The sequence below is a fragment of the Cherax quadricarinatus genome, unplaced genomic scaffold, assembly GCF_038502225.1.
Source record: "Cherax quadricarinatus isolate ZL_2023a unplaced genomic scaffold, ASM3850222v1 Contig30, whole genome shotgun sequence".
NCBI classification, from domain to species: Eukaryota; Metazoa; Arthropoda; class Malacostraca; order Decapoda; family Parastacidae; genus Cherax; species Cherax quadricarinatus.
The window spans coordinates 47,713-71,013 of record NW_027195056.1 but is presented as its reverse complement, the minus strand read 5'-3'; the positions used below and the strand labels follow the sequence as shown (position 1 = coordinate 71,013).

The following is a 23,301-nucleotide window of genomic DNA, read 5'->3' as shown; positions in this document are numbered from 1 at the left end:
GCGCTGCCTTGCCACTGCTGCTGCTGCTGCCTGCCTGCTGCTGCTGCCTGCCTTGCCTACTGCTGCCACCACTGCTGCTACTACTACTACGACCAATAATACTACTTCCACTACTGTTGCCTCCCTGCACCCAACACTCCCCTCTTGTACCACTCTACTCCCCCTAGTTTCTACAACTACAACCACTACTACTACCACTACTGCTACTACTACTACTACTACTACCACCACCACTACTACCACTACTACTACTGCTACTACTACTACTACTACTACTACTACTACCACCACCACCACTACTACCACTACTACTACTGCTACTACTACTACTACCACTACTACTACTACTACCACTACTACTACTACCACTACCAGCATTACCTCTACTTCTTGTTCTTCCTCTCTTGGTCCCGTCCCTGACCTATATACACTCTCCCTCTCAGCTATATATACTGTGTCCGTCACTCTCGTGTGTCAGTGTGACTTGTAAATGATCCAAGTTGTATCAAAACATTGTTATAAGTTTCTCTTTCTCTTATGTCTGGGTTATTTATGTATTATTTGGAATATTAAATCGGTAAATAACACTTGAAAAATAACATAATAATGTAGAGGGTTATTTAATACTTGTGAACAACAGTGCAGCCAAGGGAAATATATTCGGGATAAGAATGCCATGTGTTATGCCGCCTGTCGGGGTATGGCACTGAAGGTGGTAATGGGGTGTAGAGGGGTGATGGCACTCACCTATCTCTCTGAAGGGTGCCAGCTGCTGCCAGCAGGTAATGAGGGAACAAGAGCCAGACACACCGTGGCACTTACAGTTGACCCGAGTCTTACGAATCACAGCCTGTTGGGGAATACTGTATGTGATACCACTCCAATATTATTAATAAAAATTAGATTATTACACTTGTTTCTCTTAGCAAGTTCCACTATATGCACTCAGTTACTCTATACACAGTCAGTTCTCTTATAGAGTTCCACTATATACAGTCAGTTCTATTAGGCTCAATTACGTTGTACATTGTATAAATTTTTGAGAAAAATGCAATACATTATGAATCAGTCTGACGAAATACAGAGATAATACTCCTTAAGTTGTATACACAGCACGTCCTGGTATGTCCAGTATCCTGTTGTATACTATGTATATCCTGCTGTATATTGTGTATATCCTGGTGTATATTGTGTATATATTGCTGTATACTGTCTATATATATTGTTGTATACTGTATATATATATATATATATATATATATATATATATATATATATATATATATATATATATATATATATATATATATATATATATATATATATATTTATATATATATATATATATATATATATATATATATATATATATATATATATATATATATATATATATATATATATATATATATATATTGTTGTATACTGTGTATATATATTGCTGTATACTGTGTATATTTTGGTGTATACTCGACACTGCTATGTATATACTGAATTATGTATAATACATGTGTATTACACACCTCTCAGTGTGTATACTCTGAGATATATACCTCTCAGTGTGTATACTCTGAGATATATACCTCTCAGTGTGTATACTCTGAGATATATACCTCTCAGTGTGTATACTCTGAGATATATACCTCTCAGTGTGTATACTCTGAGATATATACCTCTCAGTGTGTATACTCTGAGATATATACCTCTCAGTGTGTATACTCTGAGATATATTCCTCTCAGTGTGTATACTCTGAGATATATACCTCTCAGTGTGTATACCCTGAGATATATACCTCTCAGTGTGTATACTCTGAGATATATACCTCTCAGTGTGTATACCCTGAGATATATACCTCTCAGTGTGTATACTCTGAGATATATACCTCTCAGTGTGTATACTCTGAGATATATACCTCTCAGTGTGTATACTCTGAGATATATACCTCTCAGTGTGTATACTCTGAGATATATACCTCTCAGTGTGTATACTCTGAGATATATACCTCTCAGTGTGTATACTCTGAGATATATACCTCTCAGTGTGTATACCCTGAGATATATACCTCTCAGTGTGTATACTCTGAGATATACCTCTCAGTGTGTATACTCTGAGATATATACCTCTCAGTGTGTATACTCTGAGATATATACCTCTCAGTGTGTATACTCTGAGATATATACCTCTCAGTGTGTATACTCTGAGATATATACCTCTCAGTGTGTATACTCTGAGATATATACCTCTCAGTGTGTATACTCTGAGATATATACCTCTCAGTGTGTATACTCTGAGATATATACCTCTCAGTGTGTATACTCTGAGATATATACCTCTCAGTGTGTATACTCTGAGATATATACCTCTCAGTGTGTATACTCTGAGATATATACCTCTCAGTGTGTATACTCTGAGATATATACCTCTCAGTGTGTATACTCTGAGATATATACCTCTCAGTGAGTATACCCTGAGATATATACCTCTCAGTGTGTATACTCTGAGATATATACCTCTCAGTGTGTATACTCTGAGATATATACCTCTCAGTGTGTATACTCTGAGATATATACCTCTCAGTGTGTATACTCTGAGATATATACCTCTCTGTGTGTATACTCTGAGATATATACCTCTCAGTGAGTATACCCTGAGATATATACCTCTCAGTGTGTATACTCTGAGATATATACCTCTCAGTGTGTATACCCTGAGATATATACCTCTCAGTGTGTATACTCTGAGATATATACCTCTCAGTGTGTATACTCTGAGATATATACCTCTCAGTGTGTATACTCTGAGATATATACCTCTCAGTGTGTATACTCTGAGATATATACCTCTCAGTGTGTATACTCTGAGATATATACCTCTCAGTGTGTATACTCTGAGATATATACCTCTCAGTGTGTATACCCTGAGATATATACCTTTCAGTGTGTATACTCTGAGATATATACCTCTCAGTGTGTATACTCTGAGATATATACCTCTCTGTGTGTATACTCTGAGATATATACCTCTCAGTGTGTATACTCTGAGATATATACCTCTCTGTGTGTATACTCTGAGATATATACCTCTCAGTGAGTATACCCTGAGATATATACCTCTCAGTGTGTATACTCTGAGATATATACCTCTCAGTGAGTATACCCTGAGATATATACCTCTCAGTGTGTATACTCTGAGATATATACCTCTCAGTGTGTATACTCTGAGATATATACCTCTCAGTGAGTATACCCTGAGATATATACCTCTCAGTGTGTATACTCTGTTAAGTTATATATAACATGAACAGTATACCTTAATAGGGATATTCAAAACAGAAAGGTTACATCTAACAAAAAAATGGATACCAGAAACAGAAGAGGGATATCTAATCCAAAAAGGGATACTTAAGACAAATTTATCAAATGACACCCTAAGAGAAAAGGGATACTAAATACCCACCCTTCTGGTGAAAGGGAGATACCTAACGCAGTAGAGGGATACTTACACTGTAGAGGAATACCTAGCAAACTTACAGGTATACCAATAATTGATGTCAGTAGATGGTTACCAGACACAGTTGAGATATACTTAACATAGAAGAGGGATACCTAGCATAATTGTAGAATTCCTAACACAGCAGAGGGATACCTAACACAGCAGAAAGATTCCAAACAACTCAGTAGAAGGACACATCACACATTTGAGGAATACTTAACACATTTGAGGGATACTTAACACAGCTGGGGATACTTAACACAGCTGATGGATACCTAAAACAATTGGGGGATACCTAACACAGATAGGGATACCTAACACAGCTGGGAGTACCAAACACAGCTGGTGGATACCCAACATACCTGAGGGATACCTAACACACCTGTTGGCGGATACCTAGGACAGCTCGGGGATGCCTAACACAGCTGAGGGATACTCACCCTCCTGCCAATCTCGTTATTATGAAGATTCATCAAAATAGCTGAGGGATACCTAAAACAGCAGGGGATACCTAGAACAGCTGAGGGATACCTAACACAGCTGGGGATACCTAGATCAGCTGAGGGATACCTAACACAGCTGGGGATACCTAAAACAGCTGAGGGATACCTAATATAGCTGAGGATACCTAGATCAGCTGAGGGATACCTAGAACAACTAGGGATACCTAGATCAACTGAGGGATACCTAACACAGCTTGGGATACCTAGATCACCTGAGGGATACCTAGATCAGCTGAGGGATACCTAACACAGATAGGGATACCTAGATCAGCTGAGGGATACCTAACACACCTGGGAATACCTAGATCACCTGAGGGATACCTAACACAGCTGGGAATACCTACATCAGCTGAGGGATACCTAGAACAACTGGGGATACCTAGACCAGCTGAGGGATACCTAACACAGCAGAATATACCTAGATCAACTGAGGGATACCTAACACAGCGGGGGATACCTAGATCAGCTGAGGGATACCTAACACAGATGGGGATACCCAGATCAGCTGAGGGATACCTAACAGAGCTAAGAATACTTAGATCAGCTGAGGGATACATAACACATCTGGGGATACCAAGATCTGCTGGGGGATACAAAACACAGCTGGGGATACCTAGAACAACTGGGGATACCTAGATCAGCTGAGGGATATTTAACACAGCAGGGGATATCTAGAACAACTGGGGATACCTAGATCAACTGAGGGATACCTAACACAGCAGGGGAAGCCTAGAACAACTGATGATACCTAGATCAGCTGAGGGATACTTAACACAGCAGGGGATACCTATAACAGCTGGGGATACCTAACACAGCTGAGGGATACATAACAAAGCTGAGGGATACCTAACACAGCTGGGGTATACATAACAAGCAGAGGGATATCTAAACCAGCTGAGAGATGCCTATCACAGCTGTGGGATACCTAAAACAGCTGGGAGATACCTAACACAACAGGAGGATACCAATCACAGCAGAGGGATACCTAGGACAACTGTGGGATACCTACCAGAGTAGGAGGATACCTAACACAGCTGGGGAATACTTAACACAGCTGGGGATACCTAACACAGCTGGGGATACCTACCACATCTGGGGATACCTAACACAGCTGGGGGATACCTACCACATCTGGGGGAAACCTAACACAGCTGAGGGATACCAAACACAGCTGGGAATGCCTAACACAGCTGCATGATACCTAATACAGCTGGGGATACCTAACACAGCTGAAGGGATACCTAAGACAGCTGGGGATACCTAAGACAGCTGGGAATACCTAAGACAACTGGGGGATACCTAACACAGCTGGGGATATCTAAGACAGCTGGGGGATACCTAAAACAGCTGGGTGAACCTAAGACAGCTGGGGATCCCAAAGACAGCTGGGGGATACCTAAGACAGCTGGGGGATATTTAAGACAGTTGAGGGGATAACTTAGACAGCTGAGGGATACATAAGACAGCTGGGGGATAATTAAGACTGCTGGGGGATACCTAGAACAGCTGGAGGATATCTAACACAGCTGAGGGATACCTAAGACAGCTGGGGGATACCTAAGACAGCTGGGGGATACGTAAGACAGCTGGTGATAACTAAGACAGCTGAGGGATACCTAACACAGCTGAGGGATACCTAAGACAGCAGGGGGATACCTAAGACAGCTGGGGGATACGTAAGACAGCTGGTGATAACTAAGACAGCTGAGGGATGCCTAAGAGAGCTGGAGGATACTCAACACAGCTGGAGGGATACCTAAGACAGCTGGGGGTGCACCTAAGACAGCTGGAGGGATACCTAAGACAGTTGGAGGTATACCTAAGACAGTTGGAGGTATACCTAAGACAGCTGGGGGTACCTAAGACAGCTGGGGATACATAAGACACCTGGGGGATACTTAAGACTGCTGGAAGATACCCAAGACAGCTGGGGGATACCTAAGACTGCTGGGGGATTCCTAAGACAGCTGTGGGGATACCTAAGACTGCTGGGGGATACCTATGACAGCTTGCTGATACCTAAGACAGCTGGGGGAAACCTAAGACTGCTGGGGGATACCTAAGACAGCTGAGGGACACCTAAGTCTGCTGGGGATACCTAAGACAGCTGGGGGATACCTAAGACAGCTGGGGATAAATAAGACAGCTGGGGATGCCTAAGACAGCTGGGGGATACCTAACACAGTTGGGGATACCTAAGACAGCTGGGGGATACGTAAGACAGCTGGGGGATACCTAAGACAGCTGAAGGATACCTAAGACAGCTGGGGGATAACTAAGACAGCTGGGGGATAAGACAGCTTAAGACAGCTGGGGGATACCAAGAGACAGCTGGGGATACCTAAGACAGCTGGGGGATAAGACAGCTAAGACAGCTGGGGGATACTTAAGATAAGACAGCTGGGGGATACTAACACAGCTAATACAGCTAACACAGCTGGGGGATACTTAAGACAGCTGGGCTATACCTAAGACAGCTGGGGGATACCTAAGACAGCTGGGGGATACCTAAGACTGCTGGGGGATACCTAAGACTGCTGAGGGATACCTAAGACAGCTGGGGGATACCTAAGACAGCTGGGGGATACCTAAGACAGCTGGGGATACCTAAGGCAGCAGAGGGATACCTAAGACAGCTGGAGGATACCTAAGACAGCTGGGGGATACCTAAGACAATTGGAGGGATACCTAAGACAGCTCGGGGATAGCTAAGACGGCTAAGACAGCTGAGGGATGCCTAAGACAGCTGGGGGATACCTAAGACAGCTGGGGGTGCACCTAAGACAGCTGGAGGGATAGCTAAGACAGTTGGAGGTATACCTAAGACAGTTGGAGGTATACCTAAGACAGTTGGAGGTATACCTAAGACAACTGGGGGTACCTAAGACAGCTGGGGGATACATAAGACACCTGGGGGATACATAAGACTGCTGGGGGGCTACCTAAGACAGACAGCTGGGGGAAACCTAAGACTGCTGGGGGATACCTAAGACAGCTGAGGGACACCTAAGTCTGCTGGGGATACCTAAGACAGCTGAGAGGATACCTAAGACAGCAGGGGGATACCTAAGACAACTGGGGGATACCTAAGACAGCTGGGGGATAAATAAGACAGCTGGGGATGCCTAAGACAGCTGGGGGATACCTAACACCGTTGGGGATACCTAAGACAGCTGGGGGATACGTAAGACGGCTGGGGGATACCTAAGACAGCTGAAGGATACCTAAGACAGCTGGGGGATAACTAAGACAGCTTGGGGATACTTAAGACAGCTGGGGGATACCAAAGACAGCTGGGGATACCTAAGACAGCTGGGGGATAGCTAAGACAGCTTGGGGATACTTAAGACAGCTGGGGGATACTTAATACAGCTGGGGGATACTTAAGACAGCTGGGCTATACCTAAGACAGCTGGGGGATACCTAAGACTGCTGGGGGATACCTAAGACTGCTGAGGGATACCTAAGACAGCTGGGGGATACCTAAGACAGCTGGGGGATACCTAAGACAGCTGGGGATACCTAAGGCAGCAGAGGGATACCTAAGACAGCTGGGGGATACCTAAGACAGCTGGGGGATACCTAAGACAATTGGAGGGATACCTAAGACAGCTCGGGGATACCTAAGACGGCTGGGGGATGCCTAAGACAGCTGGGGGATACCCAAGACAGCTGGGGGATACGTAAGACAGATGGGGGATACCTAAGACAGCTGGAGGATTACCTAAGACAGCTGGGGATACCTAAGGCAGCATAGGGATACCTAAGACAGCTGGGGGATACCTAAGACAGCTGGGGGATACCTAAGACAATTGGAGGGATATCTAAGACAGCTCGGGGATACCTAAGACGGCTGGGGGATGCCTAAGACAGCTGGGGGATACCTAAGACAGCTGGGGATACGTAAGACAGATGGGGGATACCTAAGACAGCTGGAGGAATACCTAAGACAGCTGGGGGACACCTAAGATAGCTGGGGGATACCTAAGACAGCTGGCGGGCTACCTAAGACAGATGGGGGATACCTAAGACAGATGGGGGATACCTAAGACAGCTGGAGGATTACCTAAGACAGCTGGGGGACACCTAAGATAGCTGGGGGATACCTAAGACAGCTGGGGGGCTACCTCAGACAGCTGGGGGATACCTAAGACAGCTGGGGATACCTAAGACAGCTGGAGGGTTACCTAAGACAGCTGTGGGATACCTAAGATAGCTGGGGGATACCTAAGACAGCTGGGGGCTACCTAAGACAGCTGGGGATACCTAAGACAGCAGGAGGGATACCTAAGACTGCTGGGGGATACCTAAGACAGTTGGGGGATACCTAAGACAGCTAGGGGATACCTAAGACAGCTGAGGGGATACCTAAGACAGCTGGAGGGATACCTAAGACAGCTGTGGAATACCTAAGACAGTTGGAAGGATACCTAAGGCAGCTGGGGGATACCTAAGACAGCTGGGGATACCTAAGACAGCTGGAGGGATACCTAAGACAGCTGGAGGGATGCCTAAGACAGCTGGAGGGTTACCTAAGACAGCTGTGGGATACCTAAGATAGCTGGGGGATACCTAAGACAGCTGGGGGCTACCTAAGACAGCTGGGGATACCTAAGACAGCAGGAGGGATACCTAAGACTGCTGGGGGATACCTAAGACAGTTGGGGGATACCTAAGACAGCTAGGGGATACCTAAGACAGCTGAGGGGATACCTAAGACAGCTGGAGGGATACCTAAGACAGCTGTGGAATACCTAAGACAGTTGGAAGGATACCTAAGGCAGCTGGGGGATACCTAAGACAGCTGGGGATACCTAAGACAGCTGGAGGGATACCTAAGACAGCTGGAGGGATACCTAAGACAGCTGGAGGGATACCTAAGACAGCTGGGGGATACCTAAGACAGCTGGGGGATACCTAAGACAGCTGGGGGATACCTAAGACAGCTGGGGGATACCTAAGACAGCTGGAGGGATACCTAAGACAGCTGGAGGGATACCTAAGACAGCTGGGGGATACCTAAGACAGCTGGGGGATACCTAAGACAGCTGGGGGATACCTAAGACAGCTGGGGGATACCTAAGACAGCTGGATGGATACCTAAGACAGCTGGATGGATACCTAAGACAGCTGGAGGGATACCTAAGACAGCTGGAGGGATACCTAAGACAGCTGGAGGGATACCTAAGACAGCTGGGGGATACCTAAGACAGCTGGGGGATACCTAAGACAGCTGGGGGATACCTAAGACAGCTGGGGGATACCTAAGACAGCTGGGGGATACCTAAGACAGCTGGGGGATACCTAAGACAGCTGGGGGATACCTAAGACAGCTGGGGGATACTCACCCTCCTGCCAGCTTCGTTATTATGAAGGTTCATCAGTTGTCTTCCCTGCTTCATTGAACCTCGTTTATAATTCCTCTCACGTTCACGAACATCAACGAAACCCTGAGTGAACCTGTAACACGTTGAACACTACTTAAAACACTCGTTAAACACCACTTAAAACACTCGTTAAACACCACTTAAAACACTCGTTAAACACCACTTAAAACACTCGTTAAACACAACTTAAAACACTCGTTAAACACCACTTAAAACACTCGTTAAACACTACTTAAAACACTCGTTGAACACCACTTAAAGCACTCGTTAAACACCACTTAAAACACTCGTTGAACACCACTTAAAACACTCGTTGAACACCACTTAAAACACTCGTTGAACACCACTTAAAACACTCGTTGAACACCACTTAAAACACTCGTTGAACACCACTTAAAACACTCGTTAAACACCACTTAAAACACTCGTTGAACACCACTTAAAACACTCGTTGAACACCACTTAAAACACTCGTTAAACACAACTTAAAACACTCGTTGAACACCACTTAAAACACTCGTTGAACACCACTTAAAACACTCGTTAAACACAACTTAAAACACTCGTTAAACACCACTTAAAACACTCGTTAAACACAACTTAAAACACTCGTTGAACACCACTTAAAACACTCGTTGAACACCACTTAAAACACTCGTTAAACACAACTTAAAACACTCGTTAAACACAACTTAAAACACTCGTTAAACACCACTTAAAACACTCGTTAAACACAACTTAAAACACTCGTTAAACACCACTTAAAACACTCGTTAAACACAACTTAAAACACTCGTTGAACACCACTTAAAGCACTCGTTAAACACCACTTAAAACATTCGTTAAACACAACTTAAAACACTCGTTAAACACCACTTAAAACACTCGTTAAACACCACTTAAAACACTCGTTAAACACCACTTAAAACACTCGTTAAACACCACTTAAAACATTCGTTAAACACCACTTAAAACACTCTTTAAACACCACTTAAAACACTCGTTAAACACCACTTAAAACACTCGTTAAACTAAACTTAAAACACTCGTTAAACACCACTTAAAACACTCGTTAAACACAACTTAAAACACTCGTTAAACACAACTTAAAACTCTCGTTAAACACCACTTAAAACACTCGTTAAACACAACTTAAAACTCTCGTTAAACACCACTTAAAACACTCGTTAAACACAACTTAAAACTCTCGTTAAACACCACTTAAAACACTCGTTAAACACCACTTAAAACACTCGTTAAACACCACTTAAACATTCGTTAAACACAACTTAAAACTCTCGTTAAACACCACTTAAAACACTCGTTGACCATTTAAAGTACTCGTTAAACACCACTTAAAACACTCGTTAAATACCAATTAAAACGTTCGTTAAACACCACTTAAAACACTCGTTAAACACCACTTAAAACACTCGTTAAACACCACTTGAAACACTCGTTGACCATTTAAACTACTCGTTAAACATCACTTAAAACACTCGTTAAACACCACTCAAAACACTCGTTAAACATCACATAAAACATTCGTTGAACACAACTTAAAACACTCGTTGAACACCAATTGAAACACTCGTTAAACACCACTTAAAACACTCGTTAAACACCACTTAAAACACTCGTTAAACTAAACTTAAAACACTCGTTAAACACCACTTAAAACTCTTATTAAACACCACTTTAAACACTCGTTAAGCACCACTGAAAACACTCGTTAAACACCACTTAAAACTCTTATTAAACACCACTTTAAACACTCGTTAAGCACCACTGAAAACACTCGTTAAACACCACTTAAAACTCTTATTAAACACCACTTTAAACACTCGTTAAGCACCACTGAAAACACTCGTTAAACACCACTTAAAACACTCGTTAAACGCTAATTAAAAAACTCGTTAAACACCACATAAAGCACTCGTTAAGCACCACTAAAGACACTCGCTAAACACCACTTAAATACTCGTTAAACGCCACTTAAAAATACTTACAAATACTTAAAACACCACGTAAACACTCTTTAAACACGACTTAAAACTCTCGTTAAACACCACTTAAGAGAATCACTGAACACCACTTAAGAGAATCACTGAATACCACTTAAAAGAATTACTGGATACCACTTAAGAGAATCACTGAATACCACTTAAAAGAATTACTGGATACCACTTAAGAGAATCACTGAATACCACTTAAGAGAATCACTGAATACCACTTAAGAGAATCACTGAATACCACTTAAAAGAATTACTGAATACCACTTAAAAGAATTACTGAATACCACTTAAAAGAATTACTGAATACCACTTAAGAGAATCACTGAATACCACTTAAAAGAATTACTGAATACCACTTAAAAGAATCACTGAATACCACTTAAGAGAATCACTGAATACCACTTAAAAGAATTACTGAATACCACTTAAAAGAATTACTGAATACCACTTAAGAGAATCACTGAATACCACTTAAAAGAATCACTAAATACCACTTAAGAGAATCACTGAATACCACTTAAGAGAATCACTGAATACCACTTAAAAGAATCACTGAATACCACTTAAGAGAATCACTGAATACCACTTAAAAGAATCACTGAATACCACTTAAAAGAATCACTGAATACCACTTAAGAGAATCACTGAATACCACTTAAAAGAATTACTGAATACCACTTAAGAGAATCACTGAATACCACTTAAGAGAATCACTGAATACCACTTAAGAGAATCACTGAATACCACTTAAGAGAATCACTGAATACCACTTAAGAGAATCACTGAATACCACTTAAGAAGGAAGATGAATGGCTGGGAGAAGAACAGGTCGATAAACTGGACAAGTGGAACATATCAGGTCATGACCTGTAGTCATGACCTGCTTCCACCTGTGTGTGTCTAACCTGTAGTCATGACCTGCTTCCACCTGTGTGTGTCTAACCTGTAGTCATGACCTGCTTCCACCTGTGTGTGTCTAACCTGTAGTCATGACCTGCTTCCACCTGTGTGTGTCTAACCTTTAGTCATGACCTGCTTCCACCTGTGTGTGTCTAACCTGTAGTCATGACCTGCTTCCACCTGTGTGTGTCTAACCTGTAGTCATGACCTGCTTCCACCTGTGTGTGTCTAACCTGTAGTCATGACCTGCTTCTACCTGTGTGTGTCTAACCTGTAGTCATGACCTGCTTCCACCTGTGTGTGTCTAACGTGTAGTCATGACCTGCTTCCATTTGTGTGTGTATGTGTGTCTAACCTGTAGTCATGACCTGCTTCCACCTGTGTGTGTCTAACCTGTAGTCATGACCTGCTTCCACCTGTGTGTGTCTAACCTGTAGTCATGACCTGCTTCCACCTGTGTGTGTCTAACCTGTAGTCATGACCTGCTTCCACCTGTGTGTGTGTGTCTAACCTGTAGTCATGACCTGCTTCCACCTGTGTGTGTCTAACGTGTAGTCATGACCTGCTTCCACTTGTGTGTGTGTGTGTGTCTAACCTTTAGTCATGACCTGCTTCCACCTGTGTGTGTCTAACCTGTAGTCATGACCTGCTTCCACCTGTGTGTGTCTAACCTGTAGTCATGACCTGCTTCCACCTGTGTGTGTCTAACCTGTAGTCATGACCTGCTTCCACCTGTGTGTGTCTAACCTGTAGTCATGACCTGCTTCCACCTGTGTGTGTCTAACCTGTAGTCATGACCTCCTTCCACCTGTGTGTGTCTAACCTGTAGTCATGACCTGCTTCCACCTGTGTGTGTCTAACCTGTAGTCATACCTGCTTCCACCTGTGTGTGTCTAACCTGTAGTCATGACCTGCTTCCACCTGTGTGTGTCTAACCTGTAGTCATGACCTGCTTCCACCTGTGTGTGTCTAACCTGTAGTCATGACCTGCTTCCACCTGTGTGTGTCTAACCTGTAGTCATGACCTGCTTCCACCTGTGTGTGTCTAACCTGTAGTCATGACCTGCTTCCACCTGTGTGTGTCTAACCTGTAGTCATTGCTTCCGCCTGTGTGTGTCTAACCTGTAGTCATGACCTGTTCCACCTGTGTGTGTCTAACCTGTAGTCACAACCTGCTTCCACCTGTGTGTGTCTTGTAGTCATGACCTGCTTCCACCTGTGTGTGTCTAACCTGTAGTCATGACCTGCTTCCACCTGTGTGTGTCTAACCTGTAGTCATGACCTGCTTCTACCTGTGTGTGTCTAACCTGTAGTCATGACCTGCTTCCACCTGTGTGTGTCTAACGTGTAGTCATGACCTGCTTCCACTTGTGTGTGTGTGTGTGTCTAACCTGTAGTCATGACCTGCTTCCACCTGTGTGTCTAACCTGTAGTCTGACCTGCTTCCACCTGTGTGTGTCTAACCTGTAGTCATGACCTGCTTCCACCTGTGTGTGTCTAACCTGTAGTCATGACCTGCTTCCACCTGTGTGTGTGTGTCTAACCTGTAGTCATGACCTGCTTCCACCTGTGTGTGTCTAACGTGTAGTCATGACCTGCTTCCACTTGTGTGTGTGTGTGTGTCTAACCTGTAGTCATGACCTGCTTCCACCTGTGTGTGTCTAACCTGTAGTCATGACCTGCTTCCACCTGTGTGTGTCTAACCTGTAGTCATGACCTGCTTCCACCTGTGTGTGTCTAACCTGTAGTCATGACCTGCTTCCACCTGTGTGTGTCTAACCTGTAGTCATGACCTGCTTCCACCTGTGTGTGTCTAACCTGTAGTCATGACCTGCTTCCACCTGTGTGTGTCTAACCTGTAGTCATGACCTGCTTCCACCTGTGTGTGTCTAACCTGTAGTCATGACCTGCTTCCACCTGTGTGTGTCTAACCTGTAGTCATGACCTGCTTCCACCTGTGTGTGTCTAACCTGTAGTCATGACCTGCTTCCACCTGTGTGTGTCTAACCTGTAGTCATGACCTGCTTCCACCTGTGTGTGTCTAACCTGTAGTCATGACCTGCTTCCACCTGTGTGTGTCTAACCTGTAGTCATGACCTGCTTCCACCTGTGTGTGTCTAACCTGTAGTCATGACCTGCTTCCACCTGTGTGTGTCTAACCTGTAGTCATGACCTGCTTCCACCTGTGTGTGTCTAACCTGTAGTCATGACCTGCTTCCACCTGTGTGTGTCTAACCTGTAGTCATGACCTGCTTCCACCTGTGTGTGTCTAACCTGTAGTCATGACCTGCTTCCACCTGTGTGTGTCTAACCTGTAGTCATGACCTGCTTCTACCTGTGTGTGTCTAACCTGTAGTCATGACCTGCTTCCACCTGTGTGTGTCTAACGTGTAGTCATGACCTGCTTCCACTTGTGTGTGTGTGTGTGTCTAACCTGTAGTCATGACCTGCTTCCACCTGTGTGTCTAACCTGTAGTCATGACCTGCTTCCACCTGTGTGTGTCTAACCTGTAGTCATGACCTGCTTCCACCTGTGTGTGTCTAACCTGTAGTCATGACCTGCTTCCACCTGTGTGTGTGTGTCTAACCTGTAGTCATGACCTGCTTCCACCTGTGTGTGTCTAACGTGTAGTCATGACCTGCTTCCACTTGTGTGTGTGTGTGTGTCTAACCTGTAGTCATGACCTGCTTCCACCTGTGTGTGTCTAACCTGTAGTCATGACCTGCTTCCACCTGTGTGTGTCTAACCTGTAGTCATGACCTGCTTCCACCTGTGTGTGTCTAACCTGTAGTCATGACCTGCTTCCACCTGTGTGTGTCTAACCAGTAGTCATGACCTGCTTCCACCTGTGTGTGTCTAACCTGTAGTCATGACCTGCTTCCACCTGTGTGTGTCTAACCTGTACTCATGACCTGCTTCCACCTGTGTGTGTCTAACCTGTAGTCATGACCTGCTTCCACCTGTGTGTGTCTAACCTGTAGTCATGACCTGCTTCCACCTGTGTGTGTCTAACCTGTAGTCATGACCTGCTTCCACCTGTGTGTGTCTAACCTGTAGTCACAACCTGCTTCCACCTGTGTGTGTCTAACCTGTAGTCATGACCTGCTTCCTCCTGTGTGTGTCTAACCTGTAGTCATGACCTGCTTCCACCTGTGTGTGTCTAACCTGTAGTCATGACCTGCTTCCACGTCTGGATTTGCAAAGAATCAGACACAGGTGCAACATCCGGACATCTTTCATGTAGACGTTTAACTCACCTGTGGATTTATCAATACAATACAAGGATCATGAAGACTGTAGAAGTCTGTACAAACGACGAGGTAAACAGTCCCTCAGTCTTGGTGTTGGTGAAGATCACTGTAGTCTGTTACCTGGAGTTTACCTGGAGAGAGTTCCGGGGGTCAACGCCCCCGCGGCCCGGTCTGTGACCAGGCCTCCTGGTGGATCAGAGCCTGATCAACCAGGCTGTTACTGTTGGCTGCACGCAAACCAACGTACGAGCCACAGCCCGGCTGGTCAGGAACCGACTTTAGGTGCTTGTCCAGTGCCAGCTTGAAGACTGCCAGGGCTCTGTTGGTAATCCCCCTTATGTATGCTGGGAGGCAGTTGAACAGTCTCGGGCCCCTGACACTTATTGTATGGTCTCTTAACGTGCTAGTGACACCCCTGCTTTTCATTGGGGGGATGTTGCATCGTCTGCCAAGTCTTTTGCTTTCGTAGTGAGTGATTCTCGTGTGCAAGTTCGGTACTAGTCCCTCTAGGATTTTCCAGGTGTATATAATCATGTATCTCTCCCTCCTGCGTTCCAGGGAATACAGGTTTAGGAACCTCAAGCGCTCCCAGTAATTGAGGTGTTTTATCTCCGTTATGCGCGCCGTGAAGGTTCTCTGTACATTTTCTAGGTCAGCAATTTCACCTGCCTTGAAAGGTGCTGTTAGTGTGCAGCAATATTCCAGCCTAGATAGAACAAGTGACCTGAAGAGTGTCATCATGGGCTTGGCCTCCCTAGTTTTGAAGGTTCTCATTATCCATCATGTCATTTTTCTAGCAGATGCGATTGATACAATGTTATGGTCCTTGAAGGTGAGATCCTCCAACATGATCACTCCCAGGTCTTTGACGTTGGTGTTTCGCTCTATTTTGTGGCCAGAATTTGTTTTGTACTCTGATGAAGATTTAATTTCCTCGTGTTTGCCATATCTGAGTAATTGAAATTTCTCATCGTTGAACTTCATATTGTTTTCTGCAGCCCACTGAAAGATTTGGTTGATGTCTGCCTGGAGCCTTGCAGTGTCTGCAATGGAAGACACTGTCATGCAGATTCAGGTGTCATCTGCAAAGGAAGACATGGTGCTGTGGCTGACATCCTTGTCTGTGTTGGATATGAGGATGAGGAACAAGATGGGAGTGAGTACTGTGCCTTGTGGAACAGAGCTTTTCACCGTAGCTGCCTCGGACTTTACTCTGTTGACGACTACTCTCTGTGTTCTGTTAGTGAGGAAATTATAGATCCATCGACCGACTTTTCCTGTTATTCCTTTAGCACGCATTTTGTGCGCTATTACGCCATGGTCACACTTGTCGAAGGCTTTTGCAAAGTCTGTATATATTACATCTGCATTCTTTTTGTCTTCTAGTGCATTTAGGACCTTGTCGTAGTGATCCAATAGTTGAGACAGACAGGAGCGACCTGTTCTAAACCCATGTTGCCCTGGGTTGTGTAACTGATGGGTTTCTAGATGCGTGGTGATCTTGCTTCTTAGGACCCTTTCAAAGATTTTTATGATATGGGATGTTAGTGCTATCGGTCTGTAGTTCTTTGCTGTTGCTTTACTGCCCCCTTTGTGGAGTGGGGCTATGTCTGTTGTTTTTAGTAACTGTGGGACGACCCCCGTGTCCATGCTCCCTCTCCATAGGATGGAAAAGGCTCGTGATAGGGGCTTCTTGCAGTTCTTGATGAACACGGAGTTCCATGAGTCTGGCCCTGGGGCAGAGTGCATGGCCATGTCATTTATCGCCTGTTCGAAGTCATCTGGTGTCAGGATAACATCAGATAGAACATCAAAATGGTATACAATACCGACAGGTTGTTAGGTAAGACACATATGCAACAGTTAGACATCTTTATTCCGAAACGTTTCGCCTACACAGTAGGCTTCTTCAGTCGAATACAGAAAGTAGGCAGGAGCAGTAGAGATGTGAAGACGATGTAATCAGTCCATCACCCTTAAAGTCGTAGAATTTGAGGTTGTCAGTCCCTCGGCCTGGAGAAGTTCAGTTCCATAGTCAGGAACTATCTGAAGATCAAGCGACAGTGCGGAGGCTTAGATACTGTCGGAAGGAGAGGTGCAGGGTAGTAGTAGTAGTAGTAGTAGTAGTGAGAGGCAACTGAGAGGTCTTGTCCCTCTCAGATCCAACCCTTCTCACTTGAAAAGCTTGTCCAAGGTGTTTTCTGTACCAAGATGCCACGTGTTGCAGTGTCTTGTCAGACACTGCAACACGTGGCATCTTGGTACAGAAAACACCTTGGACAAGCTTTTCAAGTGAGAAGGGTTGGATCTGAGAGGGACATGACCTCTCAGTTGCCTCTCACTACTACTACTACTACTACTACTACCCTGCACCTCTCCTTCCGACAGTATCTAAGCCTCCGCACTGTCGCTTGATCTTCAGATAGTTCCTGACTATGGAACTGAACTTCTCCAGGCCGAGGGACTGACAACCTCAAATTCTACGACTTTAAGGGTGATGGACTGATTACATCGTCTTCACATCTCTACTGCTCCTGCCTACTTTCTGTATTCGACTGAAGAAGCCTACTGTGTAGGCGAAACGTTTCGGAATAAAGATGTCTAACTGTTGCATATGTGTCTTACCTAACAACATCAGATAGGCTTGTGTTAACCAAATTTTGTGGCTCTCTCATAAAAAATTCAGTCTGGTTAGCGGCTTGCTTAAAACTGAGTCATATTGGGACTTGAGTAGCTCACTCATTTCCTTGCTGTCATCTGTGTAGGACCCATCTTGTTTAAGTAGGGGCCCAATACTGGACGTTGTTCTCGATTTTGATTTGGCATAGGAGAAGAAATACTTTGGGTTTCTTTCGATTTCATTTATGGCTTTTAGTTCTTCCCGCGATTCCTGACTCATAAAGGATTCTTTTAGCTTAAGTTCGATGCTTGCTATTTCTCTGACCAGTGTCTCCCTACTCATTTCAGATATATTGACCTCTTTTAGCCGCTCTGTTATTCTTTTCCGTCGCCTGTAAAGGGAGTGCCTGTCTCTTTCTATTTTACATCTACTCCTCCTTTTTCTTAGAGGAATAAGCCTTGTGCATACATCGAGTGCCACCGAGTTAATCTGTTCTAGGCATAAGTTGGGGTCTGTGTTGCTTAGTATATCTTCCCAGCTTATATCGGTTAGGACTTGGTTTACTTGGTCCCACTTTATGTTTTTGTTATTGAAGTTGAATTTGTTGAATGCTCCCTCGTGACTAGTCTCATTATGTCGGTCTGGGGCTCCGCGCATACATGTCTGAACCTCAATTATGTTGTGATCTGAGTATATTGTTTTTGATATGGTGACATTTCTTATCAGATCATCATTGTTAGTGAATATGAGGTCTAGTGTATTCTCCAGTCTAGTAGGCTCTATTATTTGCTGGTTTAAATTGAATTTTGTGCAGAGATTTAAAAGCTCGTGTGAGTGTGAGTTTTCGTCTATGTTGTTAGGTAAGACACATATGCAACAGTTAGGTATCTTTATTTCGAAACGTTTCGCCTACACAGTAGGCTTCTTCAGTCGAGTACAGAAAAGTTGATAGAAGCAGAAGAGACTTGAAGACGATGTAATCAGTCCATCACCCTTGAAGTTTTGAGGTGGTCAGTCCCTCAGTCTGGAGAAGATTATTGTTCCATAGTCTGAAACAATATGGAGTTGAAGTGACAGGATGTAGCCTTATATACTGCCAGGTGGTGAGATGTAGGCCACTAGTAGAGGTAAGAATGTAGTCGTTGAGAGGGACCTGACCTCCCAACGTCTACATTCTTACCTCTACTAGTGGCCTACATCTCACTTCCTGGTGGAATATAAGGCTCCATCCTGTCACTTCAACTCCACATTGTTTCAGACTATGGAACAATAATCTTCTCCAGACTGAGGGACTGACCACCTTGTTCCAGACCATGGAGCTGAACTCTTCTCCAGGCTGAGGGACTGACCACCTTGTTCCAGACCATGAAGCTGACCTCTTCTCCAGGCTGAGGGACTGACCACCTTGTTCCAGACCATGAAGCTGACCTCTTCTCCAGGCTGAGGGACTGACCACCTTGTTCCAGACCATGGAGCTGAACTCTTCTCCAGGCTGAGGGACTGACCACCTTGTTCCAGACCATGGAGCTGAACTCTTCTCCAGGCTGAGGGACTGACCACCTTGTTCCAGACCATGGAACTGAACTCTTCTCCAGGCTGAGGGACTGACCACCTTGTTCCAGACCATGGAGCTGAACTCTTCTCCAGGCTGAGGGACTGACCACCTTGTTCCAGACCATGGAACTGAACTCTTCTCTAGGCTGAGGGACTGACCACCTTGTTCCAGACCATGGAACTGAACTCTTCTCCAGACTGAGGGACTGACCACCTTGTTCCAGACAATGGAACTGAACTCTTCTCCAGGCTGAGGGACTGACCACCTTGTTCCAGACCATGGAGCTGAACTCTTCTCCAGACTGAGGGACTGACCACCTTGTTCCAGACCATGGAGCTGAACTCTTCTCCAGACTGAGGGACTGACCACCTTGTTCCAGACCATGGAACTGAACTCTTCTCCAGACTGAGGGACTGACCAACCAGACTTAGGCTTGGTTGCAAGTACTGACTGATGTTGTAGTGGCCAGACTTAGGCTTGGTTGCAAGTACTGACTGATGTTGTAGTGGCCAGACTTAGGCTTTGTTACAAGTACTGACTGATGTTGTAGTGGCCAGGCTTAGGCTTGGTTACAAGTACTGCCTGATGTTGTAGTGGCCAGACTTAGGCTTGGTTACAAGTACTGACTGATGTTGTAGTGGCCAGACTTAGGCTTGGTTACAAGTACTGACTGATGTAGTGGCCAGACTTAGGCTTGGTTACACTGAACTACGATGTGTAGTGGCCAGACTTAGGCTTGGTTACAAGTACTGACTGATGTAGTGGTCAGACTTAGGCTTGGTTACAAGTACTGACTGATGTTGTAGTAGCCAGACTTAGGCTTGGTTACAAGTACTGACTGATGTTGTAGTGGCCAGACTTAGGCTTGGTTACAGGTACTGACTGATGTTGTAGTGGCCAGGCTTAGGCTTGGTTACAAGTACTGACTGATGTTGTAGTGGCCAGACTTAGGCTTGATTACAAGTACTGACTGATGTTGTAGTGGCCAGACTTAGGCTTGGTTACAAGTACTGACTGATGTTGTAGTGGCCAGACTTAGGCTTGGTTACAAGTACTGACTGATGTTGTAGTGACCAGACTTAGGCTTGGTTACAAGTACTGACTGATGTTGTAGTGACCAGACGTAGGCTTGGTTACAAGTACTGACTGATGCTTGTAGTGACCAGACTTAGGCTTGGTTACAAGTACTGACTGATGTTGTAGTGGCCAGACTTGAGGCTTGATTACAAGTACTGACTGATGTTGTAGTGGCCAGACTTAGGCTTGGTTGCAAGTACTGACTGATGTTGTAGTGGCCAGACTTAGGCTTGCTACAAGTACTGACTGATGTTGTAGTGGCCAGGCTTAGGCTTGGTTACAAGTACTGACTGATGTTGTAGTGGCCAGGCTTAGGCTTGGTTACAAGTACTGACTGATGTTGTAGTGGCCAGACTTAGGCTTGCCTTACAAGTACTGACTGATGTTGTAGTGGCCAGACTTAGGCTTGGTTACAAGTACTGACTGATGTTGTAGTGGCCAGACTTAGGCTTGGTTACAAGTACTGACTGATGTTGTAGTGGCCAGACTTAGGCTTGGTTACAAGTACTGACTGATGTTGTAGTGGCCAGACTTAGGCTTGGTTACAAGTACTGACTGATGTTGTAGTGGCCAAACTTAGGCTTGGTTACAAGTACTGACTGATGTTGTAGTGGCCAGACTTAGGCTTACCTGGAGTTTACCTGGAGAGAGTTCCGGGGGTCAACGCCCCCGCGGCCCGGTCTGAGACCAGGCCTCCTGGTGGATCAGAGCCTGATCAACCAGGCTGTTGCTGCTGGCTGCACGCAAACCAACATACGAGCCACAGCCCGGCTGATCCGGAACTGACTTTAGGTGCTTGTCCAGTGCCAGCTTGAAGACTGCCAGGGGTCTGTTGGTAATCCCCCTTATGTGTGCTGGGAGGCAGTTGAACAGTCTCGGGCCCCTGACACTTATTGTATGGTCTCTTAACGTGCTAGTGACACCCCTGCTTTTCATTGGGGGGATGGTGCATCGTCTGCCAAGTCTTTTGCTTTCGTAGTGGGTGATTTTCGTGTGCAAGTTCGGTACTAGTCCCTCTAGGATTTTCCAGGTGTATATAATCATGTATCTCTCCCTCCTGCGTTCCAGGGAATACAGGTTTAGGAACCTCAAGCGCTCCCAATAATTGAGGTGTTTTATCTCCGTTATGCGCGCCGTGAAAGTTCTCTGTACATTTTCTAGGTCGGCAATTTCACCTGCCTTGAAAGGTGCTGTTAGTGTGCAGCAATATTCCAGCCTAGATAGAACAAGTGACCTGAAGAGTGTCATCATGGGCTTGGCCTCCCTAGTTTTGAAGGTTCTCATTATCCATCCTGTCATTTTTCTAGCAGATGCGATTGATACAATGTTATGGTCCTTGAAGGTGAGATCCTCCGACATGATCACTCCCAGGTCTTTGACGTTGGTGTTTCGCTCTATTTTGTGGCCAGAATTTGTTTTGTACTCTGATGAAGATTTAATTTCCTCATGTTTACCATATCTGAGTAATTGAAATTTCTCATCGTTGAACTTCATATTGTTTTCTGCAGCCCACTGAAAGATTTGGTTGATGTCTGCCTGGAGCTTTGCAGTGTCTGCAATGGAAGACACTGTCATGCAGATTCGGGTGTCATCTGCAAAGGAAGACACGGTGCTGTGGCTGACATCCTTGTCTATGTCGGATATAAGGATGAGGAACAAGATGGGAGCGAGTACTGTGCCTTGTGGAACAGAGCTTTTCACCGTAGCTGCCTCGGACTTTACTCTGTTGACGACTACTCTCTGTGTTCTGTTAGTGAGGAAATTATAGATCCATCGACCGACTTTTCCTGTTATTCCTTTAGCACGCATTTTGTGCGCTATTACGCCATGGTCACACTTGTCGAAGGCTTTTGCAAGGTCTGTATATATTACATCTGCATTCTTTTTGTCTTCTAGTGCATTTAGGACCTTGTCGTAGTGGTCCAATAGTTGAGACAGACAGGAGCGACCTGTTCTAAACCCATGTTGCCCTGGGTTGTGTAACTGATGGGTTTCTAGATGCGTGGTGATCTTGCTTCTTAGGACCCTTTCAAAGATTTTTATGATATGGGATGTTAGTGCTATTGGTCTGTAGTTCTTTGCTGTTGCTTTACTGCCCCCTTTGTGGAGTGGGGCTATGTCTGTTGTTTTTAGTAACTGTGGGACGACCCCCGTGTCCATGCTCCCTCTCCATAGGATGGAAAAGGCTCGTGATAGGAGCTTCTTGCAGTTCTTGATGAACACAGAGTTCCATGAGTCTGGCCCTGGAGCAGAGTGCATGGGCATGTCATTTATCGCCTGTTCGAAGTCATTTGGCGTCAGGATAACATCGGATAGGCTTGTGTTAATCAAATTTTGTGGCTCTCTCATAAAAAATTCATTTTGATCTTCGACTCTCAGTCTGGTTAGCGGCTTGCTAAAAACTGAGTCATATTGGGACTTGAGTAGCTCACTCATTTCCTTGTTGTCATCTGTGTAGGACCCATCTTGTTTAAGTAGGGGCCCAATACTGGACGTTGT

The 23,301-nt window shown here is 44.8% G+C and overlaps 1 protein-coding gene across 1 annotated transcript in view; it reads right to left on the bottom strand.

Annotated features, from left to right (window-relative positions):
• The window catches only part of LOC128701037 (protein Wnt-5b-like), a 72,764-nt gene that overhangs the window by 18,459 nt on the left and 31,004 nt on the right, over positions 1–23,301 (bottom strand). Inside the window, exons 4-5 of the mRNA XM_070079865.1 lie at positions 9,345–9,456; positions 748–850 (exon numbers count right to left, since the gene is read on the bottom strand). Coding sequence (XP_069935966.1) covers positions 748–850; positions 9,345–9,456 — 215 coding nt within the window. The remainder of the gene's footprint in view (positions 1–747; positions 851–9,344; positions 9,457–23,301) is intronic.